We start from the raw sequence: 18,538 nt of genomic DNA on the forward strand, positions 1-18,538 counted from the left end.
CAGATGTTACTATAGCAGATCAAATGCCTTTTCACCATAACAAGTGTAGGGATGAAAATAAGCCTGAAAGGAAAATCTGCTCCACCTCTCACTGCACTGTTAACAGAGTGACACAAAAGGGTTCAAGCTTTCAGGATTCAGCAGTTTATTTGTCATGTACACAGCTAATGTTTGTGGTGAAATGCAGGGATGTGTGCTCCAAAGGTTGTGCTAAAAAGATATAGGTTATTTTAAAAAAAAGAAATGTGGAGGAGAAAGTTTTACTTTTTGGCACATCTCACATGTACAAATATGCAATGTGTTTGATGAGAGCAACGATACAACAGAGGAATGCAGGTTTGTCGACAAAGTTCATCATCCTGTCAATAACCATCAATGTTTTTGTAGCCAGTAGATGTTCGGATAACAGATATCCGGGCCGAAACTTTCTAATGTGTGTGCCAATCATTCACCAAAGTTTGTTCCTCGGGTGGTGAAGATGCTTTATAATCTTACAGTTCCCGGACCAGCTGGTGAAGCCTCTTGTTTAAGATGATTTCCACAGTCGAAGTTCTTCAAACACACACAACGCTGTTTTCTCAAAATGTACATTCTTGTCAGGATGGAAAAGCACCGGTAACATCAGTTAACAGCTCTATAAAGAAAGATGATGTTGTGTACATAATCGCTCACACAGTGACATTTACACACACAGACATAAATTACAGACATACTCATAGTGAAAACCCACTGCCCTCACCCAAAAATAAACATGTGCAAAGTTAATACAAAGACAGAAAAATTTATATTATGATTTTGTTGGAGAAAATTATGGTCTGACAGATGGGTTGAAATAATCCGTCCTTCAAACAAACTCAGCTGCGTCAAAGACTGTTAACAAACAGACGTGTTTTTCTTGGGTTTTGTTAATAGAGTAAACATTACACCTTCTAAAACAAGAAGGTGAAAATAATGAGAGCAAGCAAACAGAATCTACTCAAGTTGTGTAAATATCCTTGTAAAAAAAAAAACGTAGACTGGAAATTGTAGAGTAAACATTTCATCCTTTTTGTGTTCATCAATAAACAACAAATGCCTAATGTGGAAACGCACACACGCACACTTTACTGCTGTAGAAATAGCCCACGAGGCTGCACCTCAATTAAATCGTAATTTCCAAGGAGATGCCAACGCTTTTCTACAGAGGAGCTTTGTAATCTCACTAAATACAGGCTCTTTGGGGCGACATAGTGTGTTACTACAGTCTGCTGAGACTGTGTACAAGAAGCATTAGGCCATGGTAGCATCGTCATCAAGCTCCAGGATCACCCTCATATCATATAGTGTGGGAGGTCCCTTGTAAAACAGCTGTTTCTTAATGTAATGTTTCAAGTTTATGTCTTAACCTCAGGCACAGCAGCACTCAATGCAAACGTCTGACTGGAGAACCACATATGATGGTCACGCTGTGAAAGAAGCCAGTTGGTTGTTTTTTTGCTACCTGGGGGAAAACTGAAGTCACATGGGCAGACCACCACATCGTCTTCTCTGGTGGTACTGAGCATAAGACAATAACATAACCCACGTCTGACTCATGACTCCCTCAACCATGATTAACCTCTAAACATTTGTCTGTCTGCATGTTTGAGAGGTGCCTAAGGACGAGGATCCATAAGGAGAGGGTCAATTTTTCAAGAGGAGATGTGAGAGCTTTGAAGAGGAGCTCAATGTTGTCAGAGGTGGTGCAAACCGTGTTGGCTCATTTAGCCAGAGAACAGTATGAGAACAGGGAACGCAGTGTCTGGAGACACATCTGGATGGCAGTTTCACTGTGGTCTGTCATATTAGAAACACTGTGTGCCCCAATATATACATACAGATTACATTCTGTGTGTGATCGTGTGCTGTCCTTATGTGTCCTTTAAGGACAGAAGAGGAGAGAAAAATCTCTGAAGAAAAAGGTTTGAACTATGACCGACACAGCAGTCATGTTACTTGAGGACAAAGGCATTAACCCCAGAGGGGACAAGATGGACACGGCACCCCAAGCCCGACAAAAATATGATTTGTCCCACAAATATATCAGCACTGCTTTCTGTGTGCTGCAAAATTTCATGTAGTTGTCCCCTCCAATGTTGATATCAGATTTTCGCCTCTGGTTGAGAATTACGTTAAGGCATAAACATGCTGAAACAGGCAGAAACAGGCATTTTGTGCGATATGGTGCCCTTGTAACTTGTATCTTGAAGTAAACATGTATGTAACATTGTGATCCTACCCTCTCACTATAGTTACATGCAGAAATAAGTGATGGGGGGGCAGAGTGGCTGAGACAGAAACACTATTCACCCTATTACAAGACACTGTAAAATTAAAATGACTGAAGCTGTTATTGTAAGGTTTAAAAACAGGTCACATAATGTTGCTCTAATGTTACAGTAATTTTTGCCTACCTCCATGTTTAAGTGTGCAAATATGTTCACATGCAAACTGACTTCAAACACACTCTGCAAATATAAGACGGTCAGGTAAACGTATTATGCAAAGCAGTGAATAAGGGAAGGTGAGCAGAATGGAAATTGAAGATTGTCCAACATTTGGGGTTATAGGGCTACCTAGAGACAGGTGAATGTTTTTCGTCTCTTTAGTGACTACTTGCTTCTCTGAATCGGCCGCTGGGGGGGCTGCTATTCTGTAAGAGTTGTTCATGATGCCAGTTTCCTATAAAATACCACCGACAAACATCAGATTTATTATACAGCTTACTGGTTGCTGTTGCAGTATTTATAGTTCATTGTTTCCTTTTCACTTAAAATAAACCAAAACGTTCCACAGAAAGTGAAAAGAAAACACAGACGAGGGCACACCTCAGCAGGACAGACAAAAACACTGTGCCTCTCTAACAAAGCAGCAACACCTGCACCTCGTTACATAACCACCTCAATTAAGATTTCAGTCATAAGTTATCTCAAGTAACAGACAAGTACAGACAGATAATCACTAATACATGGCTCCCACAGTCATCAACGGGTTGGAAATCTGTATAATCTCCAACCTTGAACACTTTCATGAATTCAGAGAAAGTGCAGCTCCACATTGGCTCTGCCCTGGTAAAATAAACATCAAATGATCACTTTCACTCTTCTCCAAAATAACTTAAGTCTTGAATTTCCTTACAAGTTTTTCTTTCTCAACCTGGTGACTGGAACAGTAGTGTTTATTAGTGGTTTTATGCCCCTCTACTTCCAGATTGTAAGACACTGTGGGCCACCTCCAGGAGGCTTTATATTAGCGGTCAGCTCCATGTAGCGTGTACACATTAGGGGAAGAACACAAAGACCTACAGGGCGATGGTGCTGGCACACTCTGCATGCAGCTGAACCTGCGTCTGACTGTGCAGGTTAGGTAAGGGAGTGTTTAGAGCTGATGTGAAATGGATCTCTGATGTGTTTTTAAGTTAAGAGTTTAAAAGCATTAAGGTATAAATCATATCAGTAGCTATGTAGACTACTAGCTACTAATGAAATAAGATAATTTCAGCATTATTTGTGAATGCTGGCTACCAGAGATGTAATTACAATGGACCCCAGTTTGTGTGATTGAAAATCTGAGTGCTGAAAATTTGAAAAAGGTTGAAAAGTTGGTGTATTGATAAGAACAAAATGCAACAAAGTGCAATGCAAATAGACTAAGCCAATTATTCATGACATACATGAAGCGTGTGACCTAAATGTCCCCTGACTCAGAGCTTGTATTGCTTCTTTTCAGTGCAAGTGCTATAAATGTCGGGAATCTGATCAGTTGTTATCATTCCACTGTTTCTGATTGATCAGCAACTGTAAGGACAATTGATAGTGAAAATTTGGAGTGAAATCTGGCCTTATTTAAAGGTAAAACAACATATTTGATAACCCGATAGCTTCCGTTAGATAACAGCTAACAGCTAGAATTCACAATTAAATGATACAATAGAAAAAGTAACTCATTTTGAAATATCAATTATCGCGCATCTTGTTCGCAGAAGTGAAACCCCATGGATGTAATCGAATAGTAACGACGAATAGCACAACCAGTGCTACACATATAATACAGCCTCTACATTTGAGTCGAAACGTTAGCTCATAGTTATGTCTAAACCGAACTAACGAAGGCGACAAATCAGAGGCGGAGTAGGCCGTGTTTTGCATCATGTTTGGTCTGTAACTGGGCCAGACCAATGTTGCTATGTGGGTTTAACCTGGCCTCCACTAACGTTCACCATTAATCAGTCAGTGGGACCTTCTCTGTCTGCACGGGACGGCTGATGTGCTGGATGGTGTATGAAAGTTTCCACTGTAGAGTAATGTTGACCCTCACATCGCTCCAAATCCACTTCTTTCTGAGTCTGGGACAATATTGATGGTGGATTCTGGCTCCTCATGGTTTGTTCAAGTGTCTGCAGCCACAGTTACCTTACAGGCCAAACACAATCTTACAAACTCACAATTAGAGTCATCATTCTAGTGTTTTATGAGTTATCATACCAGCAGAATCTTAATAAATCAGTCAATCATCCTAAAATGGTCGGCATGAAGAGCAGAAAAAAAAAGTCTCTGTCCAAAAATGGTATAACTTCAGTCAAGACCTTTGATGTGAGCTGCTCTGAAGTGACTTCAAGAATAAGTGCCCAGAAAAGAAGGAGCCGCGTAGATTTACTAGGGAAAGACGGGACAGACTGTTACAACTGGCACAGGCTGTTTTCACCTCTGTCCAACATCACACACACTTACTGCATTGCACACAGTCCACAGTTGTCTTTCTCTTGGAATAAAATACGCACAGACAGCAGTGTGTGGAAGTTGAGGGATGTCGTGGAGGACGATCCCACCCTGAGCTCAGTTTACACACCATTTTAATTTAAAAACAAAGTTTACCCACACTTTACGATGACTTAAATACCTTATACTCGTATTAATAATTGTGTAAATGGTGTCAAAATGAGTCTGTGATATTTTTGGAAAATAAAAAAATCTAAATTTGTGTTTTCCGGACATAGTTTTCACGTTTCTTATTTACACATCATTCTGTGTGAGTCTGTGTCTGTCCTGTGCACTTCGCTGTGTTGAGTCTACACTATTTCCTCCGGCTGCTGTGTGTGTATAAACTCCATACCTGCCCTCCATCCTCCATGGAAATGCTGTGCTTCATCAGGTTCAGGTAGGAAACCTGTTGAGTCGTTTCATTTTGTGTGGGGCTGTCCTTCGTCCTGGCAACACAAAACCTGCTATGCTCAATACTGAAGAGACACTTAGCTCAGGAGGAAGCTATTAGCCCTGCTAACGTGTGGTATGAGGTCAGAGGTTCTGGGGGGAAAATGAAGGTAAACTGTACTGTACAACAATAAGACCAGTGTGTATGCTGTGAAGCTGTACTTGGGCTTTGAGCTAAATGTTAACGACAACATGTAACAATGACAATGCTGATATGTGTGACATTTATCTGCCAAATGAATGCAGGGAAGTAATAACGTAATAACTGAGATATTTCACTTAAAAACAAACCTGTCAGTCTCATGTTGGACTGACAGATACACCGACTTCGCCCTCCTTGGATCCACAATGCTAGTATGGCTGAAAAACAGTGGAAATCTACGACTTAACTGTGTAACATACATCCAAGTCCTGCCACATGAAATGCAGGCAATCTTAATAATATGTTTGCCGGTTGTGCAGTTCCAGCAGCACACCTGCAACACATGCAAATGTGTCTATCTGCCAGTACATGTCCGTGCTGGAGTCCTCAAACTGAGATGGTGTTTAACCTCTGCCCACAATAACACAAGTGCTAGACGTTCAGACTGGCTGCTTGCATGACTGGCTGACATCACCGCTGGCTCTGGCTGCTGTTTGCACTGCAGCCTGAACCTGCCAAGACGGAGACGACAAAGGCAACACTAACAGTGTGAGCACTGAACGGAGGGGAGAATATTACAATATAGTTTAACTCAAGCTTTGCAAAGAATGCCTTTTTTCTGAAGATATTAAGTGTATGGATCTATTTTTTCCCAACTCATAAATGCTGCATTTTTATTTCATCTTTTTGACACCTTAAAGTTGTCAAATGGACTTCAAATAATGCTACTCAACATACAGGCACTGTGCAGGTAAATCAGCCACAATCCAAAAACAAGGTAGTAAACTCCAACAAAGAGGAAGGAAGCGAGAGCGAGCCTGTATAATCAAATGACCAAAGGAGTGTTTACTGAAGTGTCCTCATAACAACAATCATAACAACAATGGTAGCCAAACTACCCCATCTAGTGGATAAAGTAGTGTTCCTGTTCTCAAATAAGTTACAGGGTTTTATGATTTTACTCTTACCATGTCACATTTTTCAATGATTACTTTTTTAACCCCATGATGTTTGATAAGACTGATTGCTTTATTTTTTATCTGCTGTTCTTTTTTTTTTCCTTCTTTGTAATGCATTTTTTGACCTTGCTTAGAAAAGTGCTATAAAAATAAAGTGTATTAGCATTTATTTTTATATAAAATTACAGTAGCAATATTTTTTGCACAGGAGATTGAAATCCCCCAGGATTTACAGTAGAGATGATAATATGGGCATCAACTACAGCTTTACATAGGATATCAGTGTTCATCAAATCTTAATGCAATACGGACCAAAAAGGACCTTAAGTAATCAACAGGTTATAACTGAATTTGAAAAATGTAAATAAACATGAGATTGTTCTGAATCTGTGACACACAAGTGAGCAACATGTGCTGTCAGTGCACACCTGTAAGGATTGACCGGCTTCCTGCTCTCTAACTGAAACCAAAAATAAAAGCTAACACACTGATTATATGAAAAACCTGATGCCTTCTAAGTTAACGTGGTCCATTAGTGAGGATCAATCAGCCCTTTCTGTGCCGATTTCAGTCTTCGCAATGCAGGCTGAATGTCCTCAAGACACCTCCTCCCCCTTCCCCTTCCCCTTCCTCTTCCTCTTCGTCACGTATCAGCCCGCCTCTGCACTTGACCAAATATAAAGTTTGTTGGCTCAGATACAGATTGAAATGGGGAGGAGTCTGACACACTGAGTTCAGTTCAGGACAGACTGAAGGACAAACAAGCAGGAAGAAGGAGAAAATTCAAAGATAAAAAGGCTCACAAGAAAAATTTGATAATATTATAGCATATTGGTTGTTGGCTACCTGAAGAACAGTAAGTTTTAACCTGTTTTTCTTGGATTTTAGTTACAGCAGGGTTACTACAAATATGCAGCAATACTAGTAGGCCCAGCCTCAACTACCTGTTGTTTTGACTGTTTGCAGAGGATCATATGACAGATTTCTATCTGCAAATTACTTTATATATGAGGAATATGAGGTGTTTAAATGGCAGTGTAGAGAATAGTTGTTTTATGGCTCAATGTGAAGCATATGAAAGCTCTCTTGAGGTTGAGATAAATAAAATAAACGTAATTTTATTTTCTCCCTCTCCACCTCTACAGATGTCTCTGTCTGTAGCAGCTCGTCGAGTGTTGGCTGCTGCGTCACATTCGAGCCATGAGGGAGGAGGTCAGTGTGTCTTTACTGTAACTCTAGACCGAATACAACAAAAATGCATCAAAGCCTGTTCATTCAGAGCTACCTGTGTAACTGCGCCTCTTGAGTCACTTACAGTCGGGGCTTTTTGTTGAACATTAACTGAAATGTCTGCAGAGCTGGCAGCTGTCCTGCACATTCATGCTCCTTGGCAAAATACCAAATTAGATTTTATTATCGATATGGACTCTGTAGAAAGACGGCTGATATAATTTTTCCATTCACTTCTATACCCTACTTAGTGCTTCAGTTTTGTATTTTCACTTGTTGTTTCCTACAGCGAGGACCTGGAAGATACTGACCATTGTGTTGGCCATCCCTGGTGTTTCTGTCTGCATGGCTAACGCCTACATGAAGATGCAGGCAGCCTCACATGAGCCACCAGAGTTTGTGCCATACCCTCACCTGCGTATCCGCACCAAGGTGAGTCTCGAACTGCCTGCACCCGGACACACCAATCAGCCACAACATTAAAAGGACAAACAGGTTAAGTATGATCATCTCGTTAAAATGCAATGTTTTGCTGGGAAAACCTGTTACCTGGTACCAACCTGGTATTCACGTAGGTGACACTAGCCACGCATCACCCACCCGAACACTGCTGTAAACTAAGCACACTCACTCATGGAAACGGCACTACTCGATGACACTGGCCCCTCCAGGAGGACAGGCTGCCTGCCACACAAAAACTGCTCAGGAATGTGACCAAGAGATGTGATTAAGACCTTAAAGGAAGGGAAGGCGATCCTTCTGTGGGATGCGCCAGAACAAGTCCAGTCCATGCAGCACCCACTTCGCAACCTACGAACTCAGAGGATCCTCTGCAAAAGGCCTAGTGCCAAACACCACAGGACACCTCCAGAGGTCTTGTTTTAATGCCTTGACGCGTCAAAGCCAAGTCCGATCCACGGTGGGCCCTCTGTGGATCGGATTTGTCCCGGCACGTCTCACAAATGCTCGATCACATTGGGATCTTAGTAATTCCGAGGTGGCGTTGATGCCTTGAGCTCTTTGTCACATTCCTCAAACCATCCCTGAGCAGTTTTTGCAGTGTGGCAGGAAGTATTATCCTGCTGGGGGGGCATTTCCATCCGGAAAGTGCATGCCAAGTGGCATCCACATGAATGCCAAGACCCAGAATTCCCAGCAGAAGAGTTGTAACGAGATGATCAATGTTATTCACTCCCCCCCCCTCCTGTTTAACGTTGTGGTTGATCATCAGTGTACTCCTTCTCTTTCAGCATGATATACAAAACACAAACCTTCCACCAATAAAAGATTGGCATGGGATGAATATCAAGGTTGTTTTCCCCATTGTTGACTTTACTTGTGTGTTATATCTCCTTCCAGAAATTTCCTTGGGGGGATGGAAACCACAGTCTGTTCCACAACTCTCACACAAATCCTCTGCCTGATGGCTACGAGAGCTCCCATCATTGAGACGATCAGTCACATTTCTCAGCTGTGATCCAGACAGCAGTGTACTTGGCTTAATTATACTGGCCGAGGGGCCAAGCTGCACCGCCATCAGCCGGTGCACCCAGACAGGAATAAAACCACTTTGTTCTCTATCATAATGAGTGCTGTTTCTTTTGTTAATACAGAGTAGTGCTCTCTTTAATCAGTCCTAAAGACTTATATGAAAATGTTCTACCTTTTCAAGTGTCACTTCTATATCTTACGTTGTACTTTTATGTACTACCACAAGGGGTGGCCAAAATCTGAATTGTTAAAATCCTGCACACATGGGCTTTGTTAAAAGAAGGTTGGCAATGTTGTTCTTAATGTCAAATAATCCCATGAAAAGACCAAAGAAACAATGAACTACTTAAGTATCCATGTCTGTAAAGCCAAAGCCTTACATAGCAACTTGTACTGTTCCAAAGCTCAATTGTGATCCATAAACACATACAGAAGCCACGCCATTGCACTTGGTGACATGTTCCTTAATCACCATGAATATACGCTGTTTTCTTGTTTTTTTTCCCCCCACACACTCACAAACACAGTCCAGCTGCCTCAAATACTTACTAGAGTGCCAAAAATGTATTACTCCACTAGTGAAAATAGTCCCAGACAAAACGACAGTGCCCAGCTGTAATATATGGCCTTTTTTTGAAAATATATTAATGTTCTGTTTTTAATATGTATGTCTTCAATAGAAATCAATAGGCTTGGGGGCGAGAAGAAAGTATTAAGAGGCGGACTAACACATTGTTGGTTTTGGTCTTTTCACGCAATAAGACAAATATAGAACAAAAATATAGAACATGGCCATTTTTCAATGGCCACATAGTGTACACCCACACCCCAACAACAAGAAAAACCAAGCGCAAAGCCATGTTCCAACAATATATTCAGTGGCATAAATTAATATGGGACAATTGGAATCTATACACTGTATATCTGCTAATCCATTTTATCTCTATGTACAAAATAAACAACTGGCTTCTTGACCAACCCTGATAATTCCAGTACTTCCAGCTAAATGACATTTATCAAATGCATTGCAGACATTTGTTTAGACTTTATCCTAAGTTAAAAAAAAAAAAAAAAAATCACAATATAAATGTCATTAGAAGTTAATCCATCAACAGTAAATTATAATACAATTACGTCATGCTGGGACAGGCTAGGACAGGCAGTTGATATCAGTTTACATCAAAACTAAATATAAATTTATGCCTCCAGTTTATGAAAATAAATCAGTTCTGTTAGTGCTGGAGTAACTGATACAGCACAGTTTTCCCAATCATGCGGTTATTGTGACCTGACATTTGATAAAATCAACACAATAGCAACTTTCCTAGAAGCTTTTAAAAAGCCCCAAAGTCGACTCGCACTTAAACTGTGCCCTCTGAATTAATGCCACCGATCAGTCAACATTTCCCTCCTTGTTCAGCTCAGAGCTACTGTGGCCAAACTTAGCAGGTCCTGTTTTAGAGTCTCCGTACAGTCGGCCTCTCTGGCAAGTCTGTGAAGGCAATCTCCAGTAAGCGAGGGGGACAGGAAGGGCAGAGGACAGTCCTGACAGCCCAGCAGCAAAGACAGACAGGCCCGACCCAGTGCTGGGTAGCTGTACCGCTGGGAAAACCAGTACACCTGGGGGAGGAGAGCAGCCAGGACCCCACCTCTGGCGCTGGCTTCTGAGGATGAAGGAGAGTCCTGAGCTGCAGATTTCATAGGCTGTGCTGAACTTTTCATCAAGTTCTTTGGTCTCAACTTCAACTCTTCTGGATCAAGTGTTGTGTCCAAATCTGACGCACAACTTGATTTGGAAACTGGAGAGACACTTTTGACGGTCTTGTGGTCTGAGGCTGTATTGATTCCTTTACTTGCCTTTTGAACTGTTCCAGAGAAAGAGGTTTTATTATTGTCTGTCTGATGCACGGAACGGTTTGGTTTCTTCATCTGTCCTGTTTCTGTTTGCGCTTCAGAACCAGTCAATTCTAACTCAGATGTTCGATTAGCCAGGTTCTCCTCAGCAGACTCGAGGCCTTCTTGGTCTGTTTTAGATGCAGCATTGTCCTCTGTGGGAGCTGATGCAGCCTTGGTGGAGCAGGACAGGAGAAGAGACACACAGAGATCCTCCAACTCTCTCTGCAGCTCAGTCACCAAAAATCTGCACGCTCCGATCATCATCTCGCCTAAAGCTGTTTTCTGGAAAGTCAAGTCTTCTGTTGAGCGATCCTCTGTCTCTTTGTGGTAGATCCCCAGGCCTTCAAGGACCAATGAGTCCAAAATCTGACACTGTCCTCTCCGCTCTCCTTCATCACTTTCCCTTTCTGTGTCCTTAGTGAGGCGACATCCATGCAGGTAATGCAGTACTGGTAGCAGCATCCCTGTGCTCACATCTTTAATGCGGATAGCTTGTTCTGCATTACACTGAGCTTCTCCAAATCCACCTCTCAACAAGGCCCAAAAGTACTCAGAGCCAACCCCGTGTTTTCCCTCCACCCCAGCCACAGCTTCCCTGTTGGCTGGCACCTGAGTCCCGTCGTCAAGTAGCAACAGGAGGTCAAAGTTCGAGACTCCGTAAGGACAGATGTCAGCCATGCGAGGCTTTTTCAAGGGAGGTGGTGAAGCTCTGTCTATTTTACTGACTGATGGGGTTGTAACTGAATTTAGATATTTTTTATCAAACTCCATTTTGATGCCTCCCATCAGGGTGGACAGGCATCCAGACAGGAGGGAGAAGTACAGCGAGTGGAGGCGAGAAGTCAGGCCTGAATGCTGGGAATTAAACCAATCAGAAAGCAACCTTCCACACTCGGCTGGGTGGTCTTCATCCTCATCATTGTTACTGCAACCAAGGGGCTGGAGAGCCAAGAGTAGTCCACCGCTGTCCAAAAGGAGTTTCTTCAACAGGGACTTGTTGCTGTCGGAGAAAAAGAGGACTTGTTAAGCTCATAGGTGGACATTTACAGTTATTATTCTGTATCACCATGTAATGATGTTACACTAAATTGCATGCAAAGATTTTTGTAAATAACTCTCTCAAAATTGCACACCAACAAAAACAGCTTTTAGATCAAGACAGAAGAGTGCTTTTTCATTACACATACAGATCATCATGATTACTGAGCTCTTATTCATACAGATCTACTACTCACCTGCTGATCAATGGCAGAGACAACGCACAGTTCATCTTGTCAGTCTCAGAGCCTGACAGCATCACATGGGCAAGAACCCCGGAGCCAAATCCAGACTCACATTGAACACGCAGATTGTTTAGAAGAGCAAGACCTACAGAGAGAGTCAGCACACAATTATAAACTGCTCTTGTATGATAAAAAAAAAAACAGGACAGCTAGGAAGTTAATGTGTTGCAGATTACTGATCCCACTAACACCTCTATCTTACCAAGTTGTTTAACTTTGGCTTTCACTCGGTCCGTCTGCCTCTCCTCTGCTCTAAGTCCTCCCTCTCTCTGGCAGAGATGGTGACGAATCAGCGCGACTGAGCCTGTTCGGACCAGCGCCTGCAAACAGTTTGGGTTGCAGCTCAGCCGGCAGAGCATACGCAGGCACCTGCTGCTGGGATCCTGGTGCTGAGTGAGGTAGTAGAGCAAGCCGGACATGACACCTGAACTGACAAGAGCAGCACTTGGGTCGGTGGTGTGGGAGAAACGTGACAGCAGCAGCAGGATGGGCGACTCGGGCGTCCATGGTTCAGGGTGGTAGGGGTGTTGGTAAGCTGCTTGGCGGGGCACAGAGGGAGGGGTATCAAGAGTGACTTTTGTCAAACAAGCTGCTGAATGAGCACGCTGCCTCCTTCTGTGAGGGGATGAAAACTTTGATGGAGAGACTGGTGTTTGGGTTGTTTTAGTGGGAGAGGAGAGAGTGGAGGAACTAGGCTGGGTAGAGGGAGGAGGATCATTGACTTTTCCTGAGGATGACGGCTGGGGTTGAGCTGAAGAGGACATGGGTGAAGGCTGAGACGCTTTTTTAGAAGTGGAAGAGGCAGTGGGGTTGGATGGAGAAGAGTTTTTAAGAGAGGAAAGGGAATCAGGGTTTGGGGAGGAGGTTTGAGGGGATGATGACGGGATCTGAAGACTCCCCCATTCCCCTTCAACACCTGAGGAATCCAACAGATCCCCCTCTGAAGTGATCAATCCCTCAGACACCAACCAGGACCTGAAGAGAAAGCAATAAGAATGAAGATAAACAACAGAATATAAGATAATAAAACAATTCACAGGGGAAATAAATAAATCTATGCTCTTCATTTTCCATACCTGAGACTTAAAAAGCTCGATGAACATAGACCTTGCTCCTTCCCGGCCGCTTCCTCCTTCTTGCAGCCCTCAGGAGCAGGGAAGTCAAAGGAGTCAAAGCATGACGAGGGCAGGAGCTCAGTGGGAGACATGCTGGAGGAGAGGCTCACATCCATCTTCTCAGCAGATTGTTCCTCACCTCTTGTGAGCTCAACTAGTCTGGCAACAAGCAGAGGGACCAGCCCCAACTCCTGCAACTGCTCCATAGCAGATTCATCAAAAACAAAGTCTACACAGGCCAGGATGACTAGTCGGGAAAGGGGATGGCTCTGATGGGCAGACATAAACCCAATTAGAACCTCCAATCCGCCGCTTTCCTTCACCTTGGCCCGGTTGACGGCCTCTTTGCAGCACAAGCACAGCGCCTTGAGGAAGACTCCAGACTTTAGTGGGTCCCTCTTGACCTCCTCAGTGAACTTCTGAATGACCCCCAGTGACCCAACGAGAGGGCGCAGGCAGCCTTGGGAGCACATGTTGGCGAGAGTTTTCAGTGCCAGCTCCTCAAAAGGTTTCCCAGACTCCTCCGATACCATGACACAAAGCTGAGCGAGGACCCCAGAACGGGACACCTCTCTGGCACACTCAACACCACAGCCCCGGGTCAGCTCGTGGATGGTCCTGAGCGCTGCCCGCCTCAGCCCCTGGGGATATTCTGGAACAATGAGAGGGGCGAGAGCAGATAGGGTTCCTTGGGTGAGCAGGGACAGGCGGTTAGAGGGCGTATCTGAGAGGTAGAGGAGAGCCCGAGCAGCCGATTGAGCGCACTCCAGTTTGGGACAGGTGTCTTTGAGTGGAGCAGCAGAGGGGGAGGATCGGCCAGAAGACAGAGACACACAGAGGAGGAGAAGAGAAACACCACCTGCAAAAAGAAAATATAAATAGATTATTAATCTGAGGACAAATAATATTGAATAATCATTACGCAAAATCGCTGATACATCGACTAATTGATTAATCAACCAAACGTTGCAGCTCTAGCTGGATGCGTTACTTTGTGCTGCAGTAAGTGTCTTTACATTGTGACATCACACCTGCCTAAGAAAACAAAAAGCCAAAATATACAATGTGTTTATAAGGCTGTGAACATCTTTTAATTTCATAATAACTAATAAAAGTATGCTGCACATACTATGTTTGCTCTGTAGGTGCTAAAGTGTAAATATAATAGTACAGATATCAATAGACCTCTCTTTTAGTTAATAAATGATTACTCTTTCAAACCAATAGGGAATCACCATTATAACTATGACTACTATTCTGCCGTTACCGCAAATTTCCCTCAAGTAGCACTCAAGCCGCAACTCATTTTAAATGCTGAAAACCTTGAGCTAAAAATTATGCAGTGGGATACACTGACATTTCAGACTTACCGGCAGAGTGGATGAGTGCAGAGCTCTCTGGGTCCATAGCCAAGTTTCCCAAAGCTCGGGCAGCTCGGTTCTGGACCGTCTCCAGGGCCACATTTCTCCTCAGGATCTCCACTAAGACAGTGATATTTTTAATCAAGATTAAGTTCCATTCATTGTGGTTTTTTGAGTTAATATCAACTTCCTCATAAGAAAGAAAATTACCACTTACCAACAATATTTATTCCATCAAGTTTACGAACCTACAGTGGAAGACATTTTAAATGTTATCAGTTTGAATGAGTGATTTAATGACAAGAGTTCAACACCTTCTCTATTTTTCTTTCATCTTACCTCAATGCGTGTCTCCAGCTCAGTGCAGCAGTTTCCCAGGATGCTCAGAGCCAGGTCCAGGGTCTTCCTGGAGCAATCTGGGTGTTTGAGGAGGTCCAGCAGGGGCCGGAGACCACCTTGAGTTCTGAATCTGGCAATGCCAGCCTTGTCGCCCTTGATGTGCTGTGTCCGGATTGCAACCAGGGCTCTCCACTGAGAAACTCTGGATCTCTTATCCATTTCTCTGCCACCGCCTGAGTCTGACTTGCCATGCCCATGATGTTCAGCGCCTGGTCCAGGTTTGGAGAGGTGAGCCAAGCACCAGGCCAAAGAAGACTCTGGTGATGATGAGTGCCCTTCCCTGGAGGGTGTTCGAGATTGTTTGCAGTCACCTTGCACAGGTGATGCAGACATGGTCCCTCTGGTCCCCCTACAGGTTCAGTAATCTTAGTCTTCCTCCTCTCAGTTTAGACAAGTATTAGTGGAGCATCACTGAACTGTCACAGTGAAAATCAATAATATGTCCTTCCACTTTAAATCGTCGGTTTGTTTACTCAAGTGGCAAATATATGCTCTTAATGAGTTCGTTCATATTTTTCAAAGTTTCCCCAAAATTAACCTTCTGGCGTGGTCAGAAAACTACAGATACCATCAAAATAGGAAAGTTGTACCACCTGACGCCGCAGTCGCTGACGGGAGATGGAGTTCCAACAGCCTCGGTCCACTCCCTAAAAACAGGCCTACATCGTGAGAAGGCTGAACAAGCGTTATTCTACGTAGTGAACGTGTATTTGCTCAATGTAACATATTTTTGCATATCAAATGACGAACTAAAGCTCCATTTCATCAATGTTTTTAACCACTGGCCGAATAATTTTTGTGAAACAAAATGCAATCGCCTGTGTTAGCCGCTAACGCCATCTTTAGCCAAACAACAAAACAGGGGCGAACGAGGGAGGGAGCAGGGAGTAAAGAGGTGGGGCGGTTAGATATACACTGGGACTTGTAGTTCGAATGTCGCTGCCTGTCACGTCCCCTTGTGAATTCCCTCCCTTAAAAAACTACATTCCCCGTGATACGTAAGGAGGGTCGCTTTTGTTTAACAATTCGCAGCGTTTAGGGATTGTAGTTCAGTCGGTACACCAAGTCACTCAAAATCCCATTCCTAGCAACCCAAGCGGACTACAATTCCCGAGCTGCTAAGTGACGTTGTTATAATCATCGTTTTGCTCGATGCGAGACAACGCATCGGTGACTGTGAGAGGTTGTTAAATTCCACGATAGCTACTCCGCTAATCAAACAAGAACAACTCTTGAGTGTAAATCACTTATTTTATAATGAATAATAATTTGTGATGGTTTAGCAGCATGGAGGTTATCGAGACAATTGTGATACAAAGTACTGAAGTGGAAGGAAAGGAAACGGTCGTGTCCAGCGTGGATACCGATAAAACCAAAGCAGGTTAGTGGACGCTGCCTGAAGTTGGACAGCTTTTATCCAGTCACCGCATGAAGCGAGGAGGGCCTGATGAGTGCGCAGTCTCTACCTATCGCAGCGATTATGGTCATAAACCGTGATTCATACACTGTCACCTTTAGTAATCTTGTTTATGTCGTCTGGTCTTTTATAACCTCAAATCGTTGTTTCAGTCAGACAAGCTTTGTCCAATCAAATTAATTAATTTTAAAACGGCCAAGAGGATCAATGCTAGGCCATATAATTCAAGATAATATAATAATGATTTAATTCAATGACATGATACACCTTTGTTTTCCTCTCTAGAGTTTATATGGACACTGCAGGCTACATGGCACCTTGTCAACACGCGGCTTGAGATGGATCAGGCTTTTGACCAGCCAGTGTGCAAGAAAAAGAAACTTTGGGAGATGGTGGCAGAGAAAGTGAATACCAAACTGAGGGAGTCGGAGGTCACAGATGTCACTGTGAAGGCCTATGAGTGTGACCTCAAGTGGAGAAACATGCTGGCCACATACAGGAAGAACAGTGAGAGGGCCAAGAGGCTCGGGGCGGCCAGCGTCCACTGGGAGTTCTTCAAGGCCATGCACGAGGTCCTGGGTAAGAGCAGTGAGGAGATCGAAGCCCAGCGGAGGGCCAAGCTCAGTGGGACGAGGGTGGGCAAGGCCATAGCCAGCAAGAGGTTTACCCCTATCCTCCCGACACCTCCTGCAACAGCTGCTCCCTGCTCTGCCCGGCCTCCACAGGACGTCCTACAGCTATACATGGAGCTGCAGGAGAGGAAGATGAACATGTGGGCCCAGCAGAAAGCCCTGGAGGAGAGGAAGATAGAGGCCATTAACAACCTGGCTCAGGCCATCTCCAGCCTGGCTCAGAAGAACAACACAGACACGTCAAAGGATTAGTCCAGAAGAGATGTGATCTGAACTTCCACGTGTGTCGTCTGCTCATACCAAAAACTTTTATGATGCTGCACAAGGAAAACTGTTGGAGTATGTTTGTTATAAAACATTTTAGATCGGCCATGTCAACACATTTTTACTGTTACAGTTTTAAGAGTAGTTTGGCCAGGCTGAACTCAGAACTCAGAGCTGAACTTGACACAGCAGGTATATAGCGGAAAGAGAGATTATTGCACCAGAATGAATGAAAAAACAGTTCAGAAATGGAGACACAGGGTGCAGAGCTTTCCTTTTCAGTTGGATGTAATCATCAGTTATTTTTATACCAAATAGAAGATTGTGAAGTCAAACAAGCAAACAAACAAACAAACAAACAAACAGAAGAATACTCATAAATAAGATTAGTATGGGCATGCTACCACCACTGTACCAGTTATGTCAAAAGTCAACAAACCTATGCAAGAGTGTTATTTTGTTTACATGGGCCCTAGAAGTGAAAAAATAAACAAACTAACTGAAATGATCATGGCATGATTATGATCATTCGTCAAGAGAAGTGAGACTAAAAGTTCACATTTTTACTTGAAAAAATACATATTTATACTGATAATTATCATTGTTAAGGGTCCAACGTGCAGGATTTAGTAGCATCTAGTGGTGAGCTTTCACATTGCAACCAAGTGAACACCCCTCTTTTCAACCTCTGCTACAGTGTCCAGAAAAATGCAACAAAAAAAGTGAAGGGTCCTCTCTAGAGCAGGTGTTTGGTTTGTATTTTTGGGGCTACAGAAGGTGAACTCCACAGAGGAAGACCAGCCCCCTCTGCTCATTCTAAGGTTTTAGGTTATCATACGCTAATGAAAACATGACAATGAATATTATATCCAATTTCTGACAACATTTTCTATTTCTAAATCTTGCACACTGGACTTTCAGTAGGTATAAATAATAGTATTCATAGAGACGACACAGGGTTTTACTGTTACTGTAGTATTAATTTCACCATGTATTTTGTTCCAATAAACAATCCTTAAAAAAAACACGACCTTTGTTAATATTTTGTCCACCCCCACTTGCACATTTGGCAGTGGACAGAAAATGACACACTTTTTTATTGGTTTATTTTTAAGTTTAAG

At 43.1% G+C, this 18,538-nt stretch overlaps 3 protein-coding genes across 4 annotated transcripts; 2 read left to right on the plus strand and 1 right to left on the minus strand.

Annotated features, from left to right (window-relative positions):
* The first annotated feature begins 7,027 nt into the window (after positions 1–7,027).
* On the plus strand, positions 7,028–9,139 carry cox6a2 (cytochrome c oxidase subunit 6A2). The gene is made up of 4 exons (XM_084371910.1): positions 7,028–7,185; positions 7,475–7,541; positions 7,849–7,991; positions 8,919–9,139. The coding sequence occupies exons 2-4, from the start codon at positions 7,475–7,477 to the stop codon at positions 9,006–9,008; spliced, it is 300 nt and encodes a 99-aa protein (XP_084228036.1). The 5' UTR covers positions 7,028–7,185; the 3' UTR covers positions 9,009–9,139.
* A 768-nt stretch (positions 9,140–9,907) lies between these two features.
* Positions 9,908–15,963, minus strand: armc5 (armadillo repeat containing 5). The gene is made up of 7 exons (XM_084371878.1): positions 15,045–15,963; positions 14,923–14,953; positions 14,715–14,825; positions 13,306–14,203; positions 12,432–13,204; positions 12,182–12,314; positions 9,908–11,946 (listed from the first exon to the last, which is right to left on the minus strand). The coding sequence occupies exons 1-7, from the start codon at positions 15,435–15,437 to the stop codon at positions 10,467–10,469; spliced, it is 3,819 nt and encodes a 1,272-aa protein (XP_084228004.1). The 5' UTR covers positions 15,438–15,963; the 3' UTR covers positions 9,908–10,466.
* A 291-nt stretch (positions 15,964–16,254) lies between these two features.
* On the plus strand, positions 16,255–18,444 carry LOC311268322 (uncharacterized protein). 2 transcript variants are annotated; one of them, XM_084371905.1, is made up of 2 exons: positions 16,255–16,485; positions 16,807–18,444. In XM_084371905.1, exons 1-2 carry the CDS (start codon positions 16,392–16,394, stop codon positions 17,403–17,405), a joined length of 693 nt encoding a protein of 230 aa, XP_084228031.1. In that variant the 5' UTR covers positions 16,255–16,391; the 3' UTR covers positions 17,406–18,444. The 2 variants fall into 2 exon arrangements, with proteins under 2 accessions (XP_084228031.1, XP_084228032.1); XM_084371906.1 differs by lacking the exon at positions 16,255–16,485 and adding an exon at positions 16,518–16,587.
* Positions 18,445–18,538: the final 94 nt, after the last annotated feature.

The sequence above is a fragment of the Pagrus pagrus genome (assembly GCF_965226575.1).
Source record: "Pagrus pagrus genome assembly, chromosome: 13".
Taxonomy (NCBI): domain Eukaryota; kingdom Metazoa; phylum Chordata; class Actinopteri; order Spariformes; family Sparidae; genus Pagrus; species Pagrus pagrus.

Bases quoted from the DNA above. Each gene is read 5' to 3' on its own strand.
- armc5 (XM_084371878.1), bottom strand. From the start codon at position 15,437: ATGTCTGCATCACCTGTGCAAGGTGACTGCAAACAATCTCGAACACCC. The intron at 13,205-13,305 runs GTATGGAAAATG...CTTTCTCTTCAG, and splicing joins TCGAGCTTTTTAAGTCTCAG to GTCCTGGTTGGTGTCTGAGG. The intron at 12,315-12,431 runs GTAAGATAGAGG...CTCTCTCTGTAG, and splicing joins AGCCAAAGTTAAACAACTTG to GTCTTGCTCTTCTAAACAAT.
- cox6a2 (XM_084371910.1), top strand. From the start codon at position 7,475: ATGTCTCTGTCTGTAGCAGCTCGTCGAGTGTTGGCTGCTGCGTCACAT. The intron at 7,542-7,848 runs GTCAGTGTGTCT...TGTTTCCTACAG, and splicing joins TTCGAGCCATGAGGGAGGAG to CGAGGACCTGGAAGATACTG. The intron at 7,992-8,918 runs GTGAGTCTCGAA...ATCTCCTTCCAG, and splicing joins ACCTGCGTATCCGCACCAAG to AAATTTCCTTGGGGGGATGG.
- LOC311268322 (XM_084371905.1), top strand. From the start codon at position 16,392: ATGGAGGTTATCGAGACAATTGTGATACAAAGTACTGAAGTGGAAGGA. The intron at 16,486-16,806 runs GTTAGTGGACGC...TTTCCTCTCTAG, and splicing joins TACCGATAAAACCAAAGCAG to AGTTTATATGGACACTGCAG.